At 49.8% G+C, this 13,503-nt stretch overlaps 3 protein-coding genes across 3 annotated transcripts; 1 reads left to right on the forward strand and 2 right to left on the reverse strand.

The window, feature by feature from the left end:
- Positions 1 to 1,868: 1,868 nt before the first annotated feature.
- On the forward strand, positions 1,869 to 2,143 carry N7539_006077 (uncharacterized protein; the record flags this gene model as incomplete). Its single annotated transcript, XM_056935679.1, has 2 exons — positions 1,869 to 1,878; positions 1,923 to 2,143. The coding sequence occupies 2 exons, from the start codon at positions 1,869 to 1,871 to the stop codon at positions 2,141 to 2,143; spliced, it is 231 nt and encodes a 76-aa protein (XP_056789147.1).
- A 7,868-nt stretch (positions 2,144 to 10,011) lies between these two features.
- Positions 10,012 to 10,872, reverse strand: N7539_006078 (RlpA-like double-psi beta-barrel domain-containing protein; the record flags this gene model as incomplete). Its single annotated transcript, XM_056935680.1, has 1 exon — positions 10,012 to 10,872. One exon carries the CDS (start codon positions 10,870 to 10,872, stop codon positions 10,012 to 10,014), a length of 861 nt encoding a protein of 286 aa, XP_056789148.1.
- A 1,206-nt stretch (positions 10,873 to 12,078) lies between these two features.
- Positions 12,079 to 13,214, reverse strand: N7539_006079 (uncharacterized protein; the record flags this gene model as incomplete). Its single annotated transcript, XM_056935681.1, has 3 exons — positions 12,079 to 12,223; positions 12,769 to 12,860; positions 13,035 to 13,214. The coding sequence occupies 3 exons, from the start codon at positions 13,212 to 13,214 to the stop codon at positions 12,079 to 12,081; spliced, it is 417 nt and encodes a 138-aa protein (XP_056789149.1).
- Positions 13,215 to 13,503: the final 289 nt, after the last annotated feature.

The raw sequence follows: 13,503 nt of genomic DNA on the forward strand, positions 1-13,503 counted from the left end.
CCGTTTTGGTGCATACAAACTCCATCCGATTGTGGAGACCCAGCTCTGTTTCTGTCTCTCTGCCTCTGTCGGTGCGTTCTGGTGGTTGGTCTGGCTATTTTCCAAATGTGAATTTTAGACTTTTCATCCAGTCACATCATAGCATCCGATATTCAGGTACCCCCTTCACTTCTCACGAATGGGGCGGGAGAGATCAAACGGGGGGGGGGCTTCATCTCTATTCCCAGCCATACTGGATGCGACCATCGTGCGGCGATAGACCAGGAACTCCGTTCTCCGATTGTTCAGATCCTCAGGGACGGCTTTCCGCGCAAACTGGGAGATGGACCCAATCAGGTGGGAATGGGTTCCTTGCGTTGCAGAGGCTGAAACCGTGTCCACTCCACCGTGACGGGGAACGAGCGCCGGAGTGATGAGCGGAGATATGATTCTTTCTTTTTGGGTGATGGTTGATGATGACCCTGACGGGAGAAGACAAACGGGCGTCAATAGGCAGAATCACGGGAGTACATACTACTACATACTCATAGTAGAGGACCCAGGGGTACCCGCGTGTGGTGTGGCACGACCATACTTGATGGGGTTGATGCAGGTAGCAAGGCAGTAAAGGTGCAGTAGCGGCGCAGCACCTGATAGTTTGTGTACAGTGACCCATCGTAAGTGTAAATGCACCGCCTAAATTCTGCACTGCCCTGTACATCTACCTGCGGCAGACTGAGCAAAGCGGTTGCACCGTGTCTCGGGACCTTGAATAGGCGGTCCCATGAATGACTTCTTGCCAACTTTTGCGTTCTGTTACGTGACACTCTACCTACTACCTAGTATTTAGTATTTACGAGCTAGTCTCCTATGCATGTTACTGCGTTACACGATACTATACTTATAACTGGTATTCACTGTCCATCGTTCTTTTCTAACTCGTCAGTCTTTTGACCTCGATGCGTCTAGTGAACTGCCCCACCAACCAAGCCATCGTCAACGACGTGGCTAGTATGGCCATTTGATTGGGCCTGTCTCTGCCCTCTTCGGCGCCAGAGCCTGTTCAGCTGCTGTCTCTCGACCCAATAAGATGGCTCAAGTGGCCGGTTACCGGTGATGCCATTTGATCGTTTGATTGAGCAACAGACAAAGAAGGCAATATGCTTGTGTGCGATCGGAGGCTGGCTACATTGAGATTGATGCGATTCCCCTGTAGTCAATATGATTTGGGACTATTGCGGCCTCGTTTGCCGACGTGTGGTACTGCGGCAGTGTACGCTGTATACTACTAGGTAGTAGGTAGTAGGTACTGGTAGTACTATGGTGGTAGTCGCTGTACACGGTTTCGCTCTCCGATCACCAACACACTCGACACACTCATCCTCAAAAGACGGCGCGGGGGGAGTGGGTCAAGAATCGGAGATCTTTCTTGGTAGGGAACATCAACACACCAGCCAGGCAGACCAATGCATACAGTTCTGAATCGGTCAGAACGCAGCGGATTTGACTAGTCCAGCCTCCCAGTGCAAGACAATATGCAGTGCACAACTACCTTGAGAGGGTAGAGAGGCTGTCGATCTGTTCAAATCTGGAGTTGTCGATCGTTCGAACCGCCAAGGGGGAGAAGAGCATGATCAAGTCTAGCAGTATGCAACTGCGCACTGATGTAGTCATACAATATGCAGTCTGTCTTCCGAGACATCGCTCGAATTTGGAAGGGGCAATGGAAGATGGCCGACAAGCGCTGTCATCATTGAAGGAGACAACTTCGCTTAACCTACATTACAGTATTACACTCATCTGGATGGCATTACCTTCAACAAGCATTTGCACAGTCACTGACCGAGTTTCTTCCATTCAACTGCGCTGCTATATGACTTTGAGCCACGATGCCGCAGAGTGTGTGAAGTTGTGAACTGTGAATTGTGAACATCGTGGCTCAGAGGGCAAATCCAATAATGCCAAGGCGCAAAGCCACACCAAGCACCTGCGCCATCTATTCTTGTCTCTTGTCTCTCCGAGTCCCGATTTACCTGAGACGGCGCCCGCCACAATCGAACTTCTCCCGGACAAGTTCGAGTTCATCAAATATGAGACCTCGTCTCACACCTCCCCCCACAAAGCAGGCAACCAGATGTTCATGGTCATGGTCACCAACATCTGATCTATGCATCTATGCATCCAGGAACACGGCTGTCAAACTTTTCCACTGCTCGGGTTCATCCTTCCGGAAACTCTGTCCTGCAGTGCGCTCGCTACTTGTCCAATTGCACCCGTCTGGAGTGATGGAAGCGAGTCTGCAAATTTTGTAGAGTCAGGGTCCACCACGGACTTCCACGTATGTGTTCGTCCGTGCAACTGCAGAGCCAGGTCAAGGTAATTTCTCGGTCATCCTATTCCTTCCTCATGATTGTTTTGGGGGTTCGACATCTATCCTGCTACAGTACATACCAGCGGAGCCGATCGGACTAAAGTTCCCGTAGTAATCAACCACATCGCCTCTATTGATTTTAGTCACTTCACTGCTTTTATGAGATGACTCCACCTCGCGCAAATTCAATGTAACACTCTGATGGACAATTGAATCATAAACTTTCTATTCCCCTATTTTGTGTGAAACCTCCGTGTCAGACAAACACTATCGAACACCTCAGTCTAGACCAACTACGGCCCCGACCTGCTTATTTTCCGAGGTTCAAACCGCGGGACCCAATCTGAAACGAGGGTGCCGACGGACTAAACAGTTTTCAACTCGAGGGAGCGTCAGCATATGGAATGGACTCTGTGCCTGTCGAGACTCGAGAGTCACCACGGCGCGGCACTTTGCGTCACTGGAGATCCTTTTTTTTGGTCAGCTGTCTCGGGTCTGGAGTGAAGGAATAGGCACACTTCCACCATAGATGCTTAGGTAGAGTTCCAATTCAAGGTGCGCATTTGGGTGTAAATCCACTTTTTGTTCCACACACTGACCAACTTGGGTGAAAGTGGATTGTTGGTATAGATTCGTAGCTATAAGGTACAAGGTACCTCGCACCTACTAGTTTAGTGACACTACCTACTACCGACGCTGGTACACGCCGACACGGTAGTTACCTAATAGCTTATCAAGTATGTACTTGTTTGATGTGAATGCCACATTGTCGTGAAACAGGATCTCGACGACATCCAATGCATCAAAAGCAGGTGCAAATTTACGAGTCCCTCGCATCGAACTACTACTCCATTTGTGTTGGAAAGGGTATTCGAATGCTATATATTGTGAACTCCCGTCCTCGGGTTGGACATAATGTTGGCTGAACTGCAGAGTAATCACAAATTACGCAACTTGACATCGATAGTAAGTCAAACCCAAGTAGACGAGTGATTGACCTTGTGGATGACTTGAACCAGGGTTGGGAGCATTTCCTCACCATAGCTGCTGGACAATCAAGGCAACTCCCACCAACAAAGGCAGGTCATAACTCTCATTCAAGCTCAGCCTGGAATTCTCCTCTGCAAATGGATTGCTGGTTACCATCCTGGATGCCCGGAGAAGGGATCTCCCCAAGATGTGCATTTTCCTTTCTTTGTCTTGGTCATGGGGGAACCTCCAGCTCACTTGTTAAATACCCAGCAATAGACTCTGCATTCTCTTGAAACCACAAGCTTGTATCCCCATGCCAAAGTTTCCATGGTGAGAGAATCAGCGTCGACCTTCCCTGTTTCTCGCTGAATAGCCTTTCTGATAAGAAATGCAGTGAGGGACGATACACCTCTTCAAAAACACAGCGTCTGGCCCTACAAAAAGCTCCATCCTCCTGAAGGAGGCCTGAATGGAGGAAGATCAATCTCTGTCCAGATCACTTTGTCTTCTTTCTCAAAGCTCATGGGCATTTCTCAATTCCATCGTGTGAGCCAGTGCAGTTGATTCTGGACTACGTTTCTTGATCAAACCAACCTTAGGCAAGTCACAAACGATACATCGAGGAATTCTCAGAATTACCAAAGACTGACCTTCTCTCCCAGAATTGACGCCCATGACAAAGATAGATCCAGCACCAACCACGATCTTTGACTTGTACCAACGCAAATACCGCGAGCAAGCATCTTCGATTCTGGCTCCACTTGGAAGCTTGGATTCACGACTACACTCAGTCTGAGGACCATCGTGTTTACCAATAAGAATTCTCGGTGCTATTTGGCTGCCATGGCACATGAAAAGTATATGAAGTGCGATTTCATGCAGGCAATCACCGAAGCGTTTGCCTGGTTGAAGCTACGGAAGCCCAAATCTCGAGCTGCAAAAGCCTGGCAAAAAGAGCGAGAGCTGTGTCCAGTCTTCCGTCGAAGTGAGTATATGACATCAAAATAAAGAAAAGAAAAAACGGCTATATCACTGTCTACAGAGCTGCTGCGATATAAGTCACAAGTCAGGTGGGACGGCACAATTGAGTCAGCCGCCTTGGGGATTCTGATCCTCACTCACTCTCACCCTGGACTTCGAGTCTTGATGAGCTTTACAACAACTCCTGGATCTAGTCAATCTTGGCAAGACCCGATGATCTATATACGAAGTCTGTGTTTCTTCGGCGACACTGTCAACTTGGTACTGTGCCTCGTGTGTCAAACCACTGAGCCAGTTGGTGCGTGGCAGCTATCCTCGTACCTATGGTATTTTGATCAGACTCGGATAGCTGAGGGCAGCGTGGTACGTGTTTACACAATACGAACAGTCCAGAACCTCTCTCTCTCTCTCTCTCTCTCTCTCTCTCTCTCTCTCTCTCTCTCCCTCTGATCTCACGGGCAACGTGGACTAATTTGCGTAGACAGTTCTAACCCGGCCGTCGTACGTGAATGGCACCTCGAATTCCAGCCGAATACGTCATGCCGTGGTGATCTGTAGAATACATATGATTGTATGACTGGAGCGTACGAGGATATGTCATATATCCCTTACACATCGGGAGCTTCATAACTTTCGTTTTCAGCGGCCGATCAGATCCATGAACCGCAAAATCAGTGCAGAAAGCTTCTTTCACCTTGCTGGAGTTTCAAGGACTTTCACCGAAGAGACAAAGGTGCGGTTATGCAAATCTCTTGCTCCAGCCCAGGAAAGCGAGAATGTATGTATATCCCGGTGTCGATGGATGATACATTAGTACGGTGTTGTCTTGCAATCTTGAAACAACAAACATATCGATACTTTGTCATGGCCCGGAGGACATGCGGAATTCGTTCGACTGTGTGATCCCCCCTGCTTCAATTGTTATCGGACAATCACCTTGGTATCCTTTTTCCACTCCGAGAAAGGCATTGCACGACTACATTTCTCGTGGAATGAGCCCGTGCTGAGCTGAGTCCTTTTACCCCGTTTTTCCGACGGGTTTACCGCTTGAAGACTTCATATCTTGACATCATCGAAGTCTCACGACACCACGACGCGATTAGTACGCTTTCCCTGCTTCGGACGCTACTAAATGACACGTATATTATTGGCTCGAGACGCAAGACTATCACCTTCCAAGGTACACACACCGAGCAATCAGCCTCGGGTACCCCTGCAGTTAGTGCCACTCGGAAGCACTCGACTAGTTGACCAGAGAATCGTTGCCTTGTTCATGCGTGACTGGAGAGATATCCCTCTCGATTCGGTACCGCTGCTGTCCCCTTAAATAGCCGAAGGTGTTCCTACCGCAAAGACAAGTCACTTGCCTTGAGCCTTTGAATGAACTACAGATTTCAGTCTTCTACTGGCGAGGCAGAGGCAAAATTGTTTCGCGCCGAGGTTTTTCTTCCCGCCATAGCCTGCGTTGAGACAAGCCGGCTCTGGACTCGGTCTCAGATAGAGAATGACCGCATTCATGATTAGATACAAGCGATTCGTGTACGACGGAACATTTCACTTATGTCGACTACAAGGTGTCAAGTCTTCCATGTGTTGCTTTTGTGGGCTCCTCGCCTTGATGCTCATCTACACTCCCTTATCAAAAGTCTCGATGCGTGACTGCACGTCGTCTACTGTTTCCACATCGGGCTTGCTTAATGTTCATGGATGAGTGCGATTTCATCAGGGAGGGTATCACTATGAGGTTCTCTGAAACAGGCTAAGGATTTAGCCATGTACACTGGGTTCTCTCCGCATTAACAAGACGGTCTCAGCTACCTTGTTCTTCTACCGTCGTGTTAGACAGTACTCTTGTCCCCATAGAACCCCTGCCTGTTTATCAAATACCTACGCAATTTGTCAGTCTCAAATATTTCATATATGCTCACAGACCTTCCCTTCCTCCTTCTATCTACGTTGGTTCTCAGACAAGTATCTCTTTTACAAGACATTTCTCCGTCAAAAGATCCTGACTCTCCCACATAGTCTTGGCTTGTCAATGTTTGAACCTCCATCCCAACAAGCATGTGTGTCTGTCTATCTCCTCCTCCATCGTCCCTGGACAAAATCGGTTCAAGCAGCGAATCCGTGGCAAGTCTTCTACGGCACATGGGAGATCCTTCTGGTTCTCCAACCTATCGCTGTCCGAGCGACGAACGACCAGCCAAATAGCTTGGGTGAAGCATACACACTACAGTCAACGAGATTCATGCTAGACCATTGGGTCGCGCTTGCTGTACTGTACTGAGGTTGAGTCACAGACAGAGGCCGTTTCACAGACAGAGGCCGTTGTGAAATGTGCCTGCTTATGTCCATGTTGGACTCACCGTGCCCGGAGTCATTCTATGACTTCCGAACTCGTCTTGTGGAATGGAGATCCCATTTCCGTCAGCTTTACATCCAGCAAGAAACTCTGTGTTTTACATCCATGATATCTACAAATCCCGAGAGCCGAACTGTCACAGCGTTCGGTGGTAGCGAGACTTGAACATCATCCCCTTACTGTCCAATATCATGACAAGCCGGCCAATCTCGGAAGAATCTCTTACCACGAGCTCTCGGAAGATCTCTACCTTCTTCATCCGTGATTTCCTGTTCGCATATAAAACTCTGGTTCCTTCATCTCGAAGCACGGATGGTCTACGCTACGAGACAACGACTGATGTGCTGTGCTAAAACGGCCAGAACCTCGATATGACAGAAGCAACAAGAAGTTGCAAATGTCGGGTTGTACTTTCTCATATCTGCCAATGTCGAATTCGAGAGTGGTGCTTGGGCCCGAAGCTCTGCAGAGTCTTTGGGCTATCTTTTCTCCGAATCTCGTCCGCTGTTTCCAAAGGGAGAGACAAGCAAGAAACTCGAACGCAGAGAGACAAACGTCACCTCGATCTACACAATGACTCGGGGTTTATGAAATAAGGCACAATGCAAATGGTCTCTTCGCGTCTGGTATGCTGTCTCTTCTCGACATTTTTGCAAGTCAAATTCAACTCGATCCAATTTTCAATGGCGACTTGTAACGTGAACTTTACGACTGCTTCTTGGAACAATAATCGGATCAACATCATCTGCGGATCAAGAAATCAGATATCTTCATGGTGCTGCTCTGACGGTTGAGTTACAACAATCTGTTTATTTGTGTCCCCCTGCCGGATCCCAATTTCACAGGCCGAACGAATCTGCGACAACAAATACCGGAGAAACCTTTCGATTCACCGTGTCGTATCTATACCTGAGGACCTTTGTGTGTCTTGATCAAGTCTATGAAGTGATTTACACAGTTGTGCTGTGCCTTGTGCGTAGTTGCTCACCTCGAAGACGCGCTCATATTCACATCCAGCATGTGATCATCTCGAAGCCTAAGCTACATACCTCTGGCTAAAGTAGAACCTCTCACTCATGACAATCTCACCATCTCTGTGACCCTGTCTGTCCTGTCTTGGCTGGTCCTACTTACATCAGCCATCCAGATGTATTCGTTGACGATATGACAATATGTGCTCTTCCTTTACACAATACCTGCAATATTAATCATCTACACGTTTGATTCAGATGCGAATGCATATAGTTCGGCGGGAGAGCCCCCCCCCCCCCCCCCCCCCCCCCCCCCGCCAACTTCACTCGAGCAAACTAAACAACCGCGTTTACTAAAAGAAGAGGGCTTTTTAGGAAAAGCCCAAGTGGCTTTATTGTATGGATCATCCGTTCTAAAGATCCTTGGTCTTTGAGATTATCTGTCCTCCACAAGGATTGTCATCAGGCCCTGGCAAATAGGCCGTGATCAAGTAAAGCGTGCCCTCAATGAACTGAAGGGTGGAAGCCCAAATGCTTTCTTGCTATATCGGTTTTGTCGCTAGTCCTGGAATCTGCTCTTCTCAGGTGAGGGCATGGCTCACTAATTTCCAGTTGACGAGATCTTTGCTGGCATAGACTGGGGTCCCCGGCACAGACATGAACGAAGAAGTTGTGCAGAAGAACGTGTCGTCTTGCTCACATTATCTTTTGAGTGTATCTTTTACGTAGGAGGTAACATCGAAATAGTTCAAAATCGGGGGTGTGACTGACAATACCTTGCTGATTTGTTTCCATTCGCTCACTAGATCGACCAAGTATCAAGGTATACGCACTACGCACAGAGCTCACTACCAATCTATACAGAAAACCCCACCTCCGCACATGACATCCTATGATCCTACCACCCTGTGGCTGCGGCCTGCCTGTATTGCAGCACATCATAAGCAGGCTTCGGCAAGAGGAGCCACTCACCAGCAGTACAGAAAGCATCAAGATATACGTCAACGATGTCTAAACTCAAGGACATCATATAAGACTTACTACTCCTAGGCCGATGCTCTGATACAGAGATTTTTTGCGAAGGAATTGGTAATTACTTTCAGGGTTTACTAAGCTATTGCGTGCAAGTAGTGTGTACTTAGTTCAGCTATTTTTATAGCACGATCCACGAATCGCGATGGTTTAAGGGATTCTTTATTTAGAAATAGAGGATATTCTCGGTCGGTTACTTGATTCTTAATCTGAGGAAACTATCAACTCTTACCAAGCGACTCAGTCAGGTTACTAGGTATTCGCCCTTGGGATTAGGTACTAGGTCCTGTAGGCTGTAGCTGTTTAAGTATTTAGTCATCGAGTTGTTAGCACAGCCACGAAACAACTACTATCACTCCTACCTAACACCACCACCAACAATCCTCTCACAGTCCACTACGTTTTCGACCGAGCATGTCCAATTATACATACCCCAGAAAAATCAGGCGGTCATCGAAACGCAGTAACGCACAGTAGCAGTGTCCCACCACCACAGGCTGGACTAGGCTGTTTCGAACCCCCCTTGTTTGAAGTTCAGCGCGTAAGCTGCTCGTCCCCTCGGGCTCTTACTAGAAGTAGGACTAGGCGCACTCTTGTAGCCCGCCACACTACTGGCTTGCTGTCTTACTGGCTTGCAGCGACTAAATGAGACATCGGCTCGTTGCGTTCCGGCTTCTGATTGGGTTGCGCTGGCACAGCCCGTCGGGGTTCTCTCGAGCGTGTCTCATACTCGGAATTCCATACAATCACATATGATGATGGGAGATGTAGACGCGCGGGGATTCTTGCTTTCTTGGTCTACAAGGAAATGGAAGGTTTCATAGCAATTGCAGTGGCATTTGGCACGAAAATCTCTCGGCAGAGATGGCATAAATCTATGGGCATGAAAAAGGTGAATAGGTCATAAGGGCACAGCGCCACTGGGGGCGTGCCACGGGTTCAGAAGCGTGTTATTCGTAAGCGACAGAATGGGAATCAATGAAAAGGAAAAGGGGGCCTGAATCCAGAAAACCCAAGGTCCTCTGGAATAGGAAAGAAAAAGGAAGAGTCAAGAAAAAATTGACTGAGAATGGAAGAAAAAAAAATAATTCAAAAGAGACAAGTCATCCAGACTTGTAGAAGGGGAAAAAAAAGAAAAAGAGAAACCCGCCCAAGGGGGGTGGACCAATCTGCCAGAGATTCTCGAATCATTCCCTCACTGGGAGGAGAGTGATGAAACACTTTTTTGTCGTTTATGAGATGGTCTTCCTAAAAAAAAAGGGGGGGGGGAAGGGAGAGGGAGAGGGAGAGAGAGATCCTGGAGGATTGCAAGCGCATGCGATCGACGCAGCAGCGACCCAATCTTAGTTGATGTACCACTTGACACCAGAGACGCGACCAGCGTTCAGGGATCCAGCAACGGCCTCGAAGAAGGCGCGCGACAGGTCAATGGAGGTGTTGTCGCAACCCATGCACTTGTCCACAACGGTACCGGTCTTGGTGACACCATTGTACTCGACGGTGACGGACTTGCCGCAGTCACTATCCGACATGATACCGTGAGGCAGAGCAAGGACAAGCTCAGTCAGACCATCGTTCGTGGTACCGCAGGAGCTGGGGTTGGTCATGGTAGTCGCCGTGTCGTAGTAGGTAATGTCACCGATGCAGGGAGAACCGGAAGAGCAAGCACCGTTGTAACCCGAGTTGGCGGCCGCCTTGGAACTTGACTGGCCAGAGGATCCAGTAGATCCAGTGGCAGCGGGGGCAGCAGAGGAAGACGAGGAAGAGCTGGACTCGACGGCAGGGGCGGCAGGAGCAGCGGGGGCCTGAACCACGGGGGCAGCAGTGGTGGCGGCCGGGGCTTGCTCAACGGAAGAGGTGGTAGGCACAGCCTGCTGGGTGGTGGTGGTGGTGGTGGTGGTGGGAGCAGCCGAGGTCTCCTGCTTGGAGGCCGGAGGAGCAGGGGCCTGGGACTGAACAGGAGCCTGAGCAGCCGAGGTCACCACGGCGGCAGCGGCAGAGGTGGTGGTCGCGGCTGCGGCGACGGGCACGACGGTGGTCTGCGCGTGCTGACCGGGGTAGATGGTGGTGGTGACATCGACAGTCTCCCAGACGACATCGGTGACGGTCTCCCAGACGACGACGCGCTTGTTGAGAGGAGCTGCAAAGCCAGTCATGGCGAAGAAGGCGCCAGCGAGGGCGAGAGTCTTAGACAGAGGGGCCATTGTAAGGGAAGGTGTTTTGGTGAAGAGACTCAAAAGGACTGAAGATGGGAGTCGTCAGGTGCTGTGTAGCCGTGAGTGGTGGGTGGGTGGAATGTCGTAAAGACGGTGGATGATCGTCGCGAGACTTTGTGAGCTGGTTCTTATCTCGAGTTGAGAAGGCGTGGACGGATCAAACTGCACGGCAGTGAATGTGAAAGGACAGTGACACTCGAAAGGAACGTTGAGTGTGTGGGTAGAGGGAGTGTAGACTGTAGAGAACGCAAACGGTGAAGGAGTGACCGTTTTGGTGAGTTGTGGATAGAAGGGAAGGAGTGACTCTGGGGGTGGAGGGATTTAAATAAATTGCGACGGCCGTGCGGGCGATCGAAGCGGGTCCTCGAGAGAGTTGAGCGTTCAGCGTTCAGCGTTCAGCGTTCAGCGTTCAGCGTTCAGCGTTCAGCGTTCAGAGCCACCCACTTGGGGGGTGTAGAAAGTCAGGAACCTGGACACGTCCACCACGTAAGCACGTCAGAGTTCAAGTCTGTGGCACTCCCGGTGCCTGGCCCGTTTACCAGTCAAAGAGGCCCAAAGAGGCCCAAAGAGGCCCTGAATGGACCCCCGACAGAACCCGGGAAAAAAGACGCCTCAGGAACCACCCGACGCGATGGAAAGAAAAGAAGCGAAAAAAGAAAATTTCTTAGTTGACCCACCCCGTTCTTCTCCGTCGCAATGGGAGGAAGATTCGTCTTTTTGGTTCTTCTCTTTTTTTGTCCTCTTTTTTCCTTTTTTTGATCCCAGGTTCTGGACTTTCTTCGGTAGTCAGGGTTCTCGACAGTTGACAGTTCGACACTGCAAAGAGTCTGCCCTTCCGGTTCTCGGAATACTGACCGATGTATTAAATCATGAGACGCTTCCAGTCCCAGACTCCCATAAGTACATAAGTTACTCCCTACTATACCTAGTACATAGTACATACACTAGTTATCTATCATAGTTAGTCTGCTCCGTACTGTAGTACCTCTGTAGAGCCCAGAAAAGCGTCCCCCAATGCGAAAAAGCCCTGGACTGTACTCAACACTCATATGGTGACTCGCTGAAATGAATCCCCGGATCGCACCGGACAGGCCACTCCCTTGTTGGTTGCATTCGACTCGTTCGAATCAGTCGCGACAGGTTCGATTCCCGTGTGACGACTCTGACGACTCTGACGAGCCACGACGGACCGCCTTACCGCGTGTCCGCTGGGTACCTGGCATCGGACGCTGCGGAAAGGCTCCAGACGGGGTCGTGATTGGCACTTTCGCCGAGGCGCCGCAAGATGGCGCAGGGGTCTTTACCAGTCGGGCGCTCATTCAGCGGAGGGTCTGATCCACTGCGCATTGTCCAGTCAGATGGGTACCGTACTCAGTAGTACTAGTCCCTAGTCACCACTCACCACTTGGTAGGGTACAGTGTTCACTGTTCGCTGTGATGATGGCGTTGGGAAAGCGTCTGGGCCCGGCTATCTCAGCCGAGCGGACGGTGGCCAAGTGGTGTTGGATCTTGGATTTTGCTCCACCGGGGGGCAATTGGCAGGATGCGGAATCTTTAGCCTCTCGTCTCTCTCTCTCTCTCTCTCTTCCTGATGTACTGGAGACTGAGAGTGGGCGTAGGATATCCACTCGACTCCAAAAGAGGAGCAAAAGTCTAGAAGAGAGCGAAGAAAAGACATCATGAGAACATGTGATTGCTCAGGCACCCTAGATCCCCCCTCTTCTGGCATCCATGCTAGAACGTGTTAGGGAACCATCATTGACGCAAGAGTCTACTGGTCGAAGAGGTATCTTAGTACCTTGAGTACCTACTAAGATGGATCAAATATCATATGCACAACAAGTACCAGATACTTTCTCAAGCTTGTACCCTCAGTCCTCTTACTTAGTACTACCTCCTGTCCCATCCGCCGTTTCCGTGTCCATCTGCCCGGGCGAGACCCGAAAGATCGCGACACCACCACACAGCGACAGAATCTGGTCCTGTCAAGGTACTCTCTGCAACAAAAGTTGCAGAGAGCGATACTTAGCCGGGCAACCAAGAAACCCACACAGAGATGTCTCTGTCCAACTTTCGGGGACTTGTCCTTGCACACAACGTTGTGTGCCCTCCAGAGGTCTGCGCTCTGCACTCTGCACTCTGCAACGTACAAGCGCGATCCGGCGAAAGGCTTGCTCTTCCTTTTTCCCCGGGACCAGATGTAGGACAGTGGTGAAGGAGGAGTTGGGCAACACGGCATCTGTATCCGTTGATGCCCAGAGCACGAACTGAATCAAGAATCCCTTGACAAGTGACATGGTGATGCCAGAGTCTGGGACGCTCAGGGCCATGCCACGTCGGACTTGAATCGGTTGAGTTGGAAATGTATGATAGCACTGACTCGACAAGTACCGAGTCACTGAGTAGTAAGAGGTACTAACTAACTCACTGGTGAAATACTATACCCCCTCGTAGACTGCTATCATGTTATCCTGCCTTGTAAGATACCTGGCGTATCGTCTGCAGTCAATGAAGATAACCACTGCCCTCTAACTACTCAGTAGCATTAGTCAATGGAGAAGGGTACTCATAGTACAAACTCGTTAAATATGAAGGGATGGTAACTCAGGCTACCTACCT

This window comes from Penicillium diatomitis, assembly GCF_028827545.1.
Source record: "Penicillium diatomitis strain IBT 30728 chromosome Unknown utg000007l_segment0_segment0, whole genome shotgun sequence".
Taxonomy (NCBI): domain Eukaryota; kingdom Fungi; phylum Ascomycota; class Eurotiomycetes; order Eurotiales; family Aspergillaceae; genus Penicillium; species Penicillium diatomitis.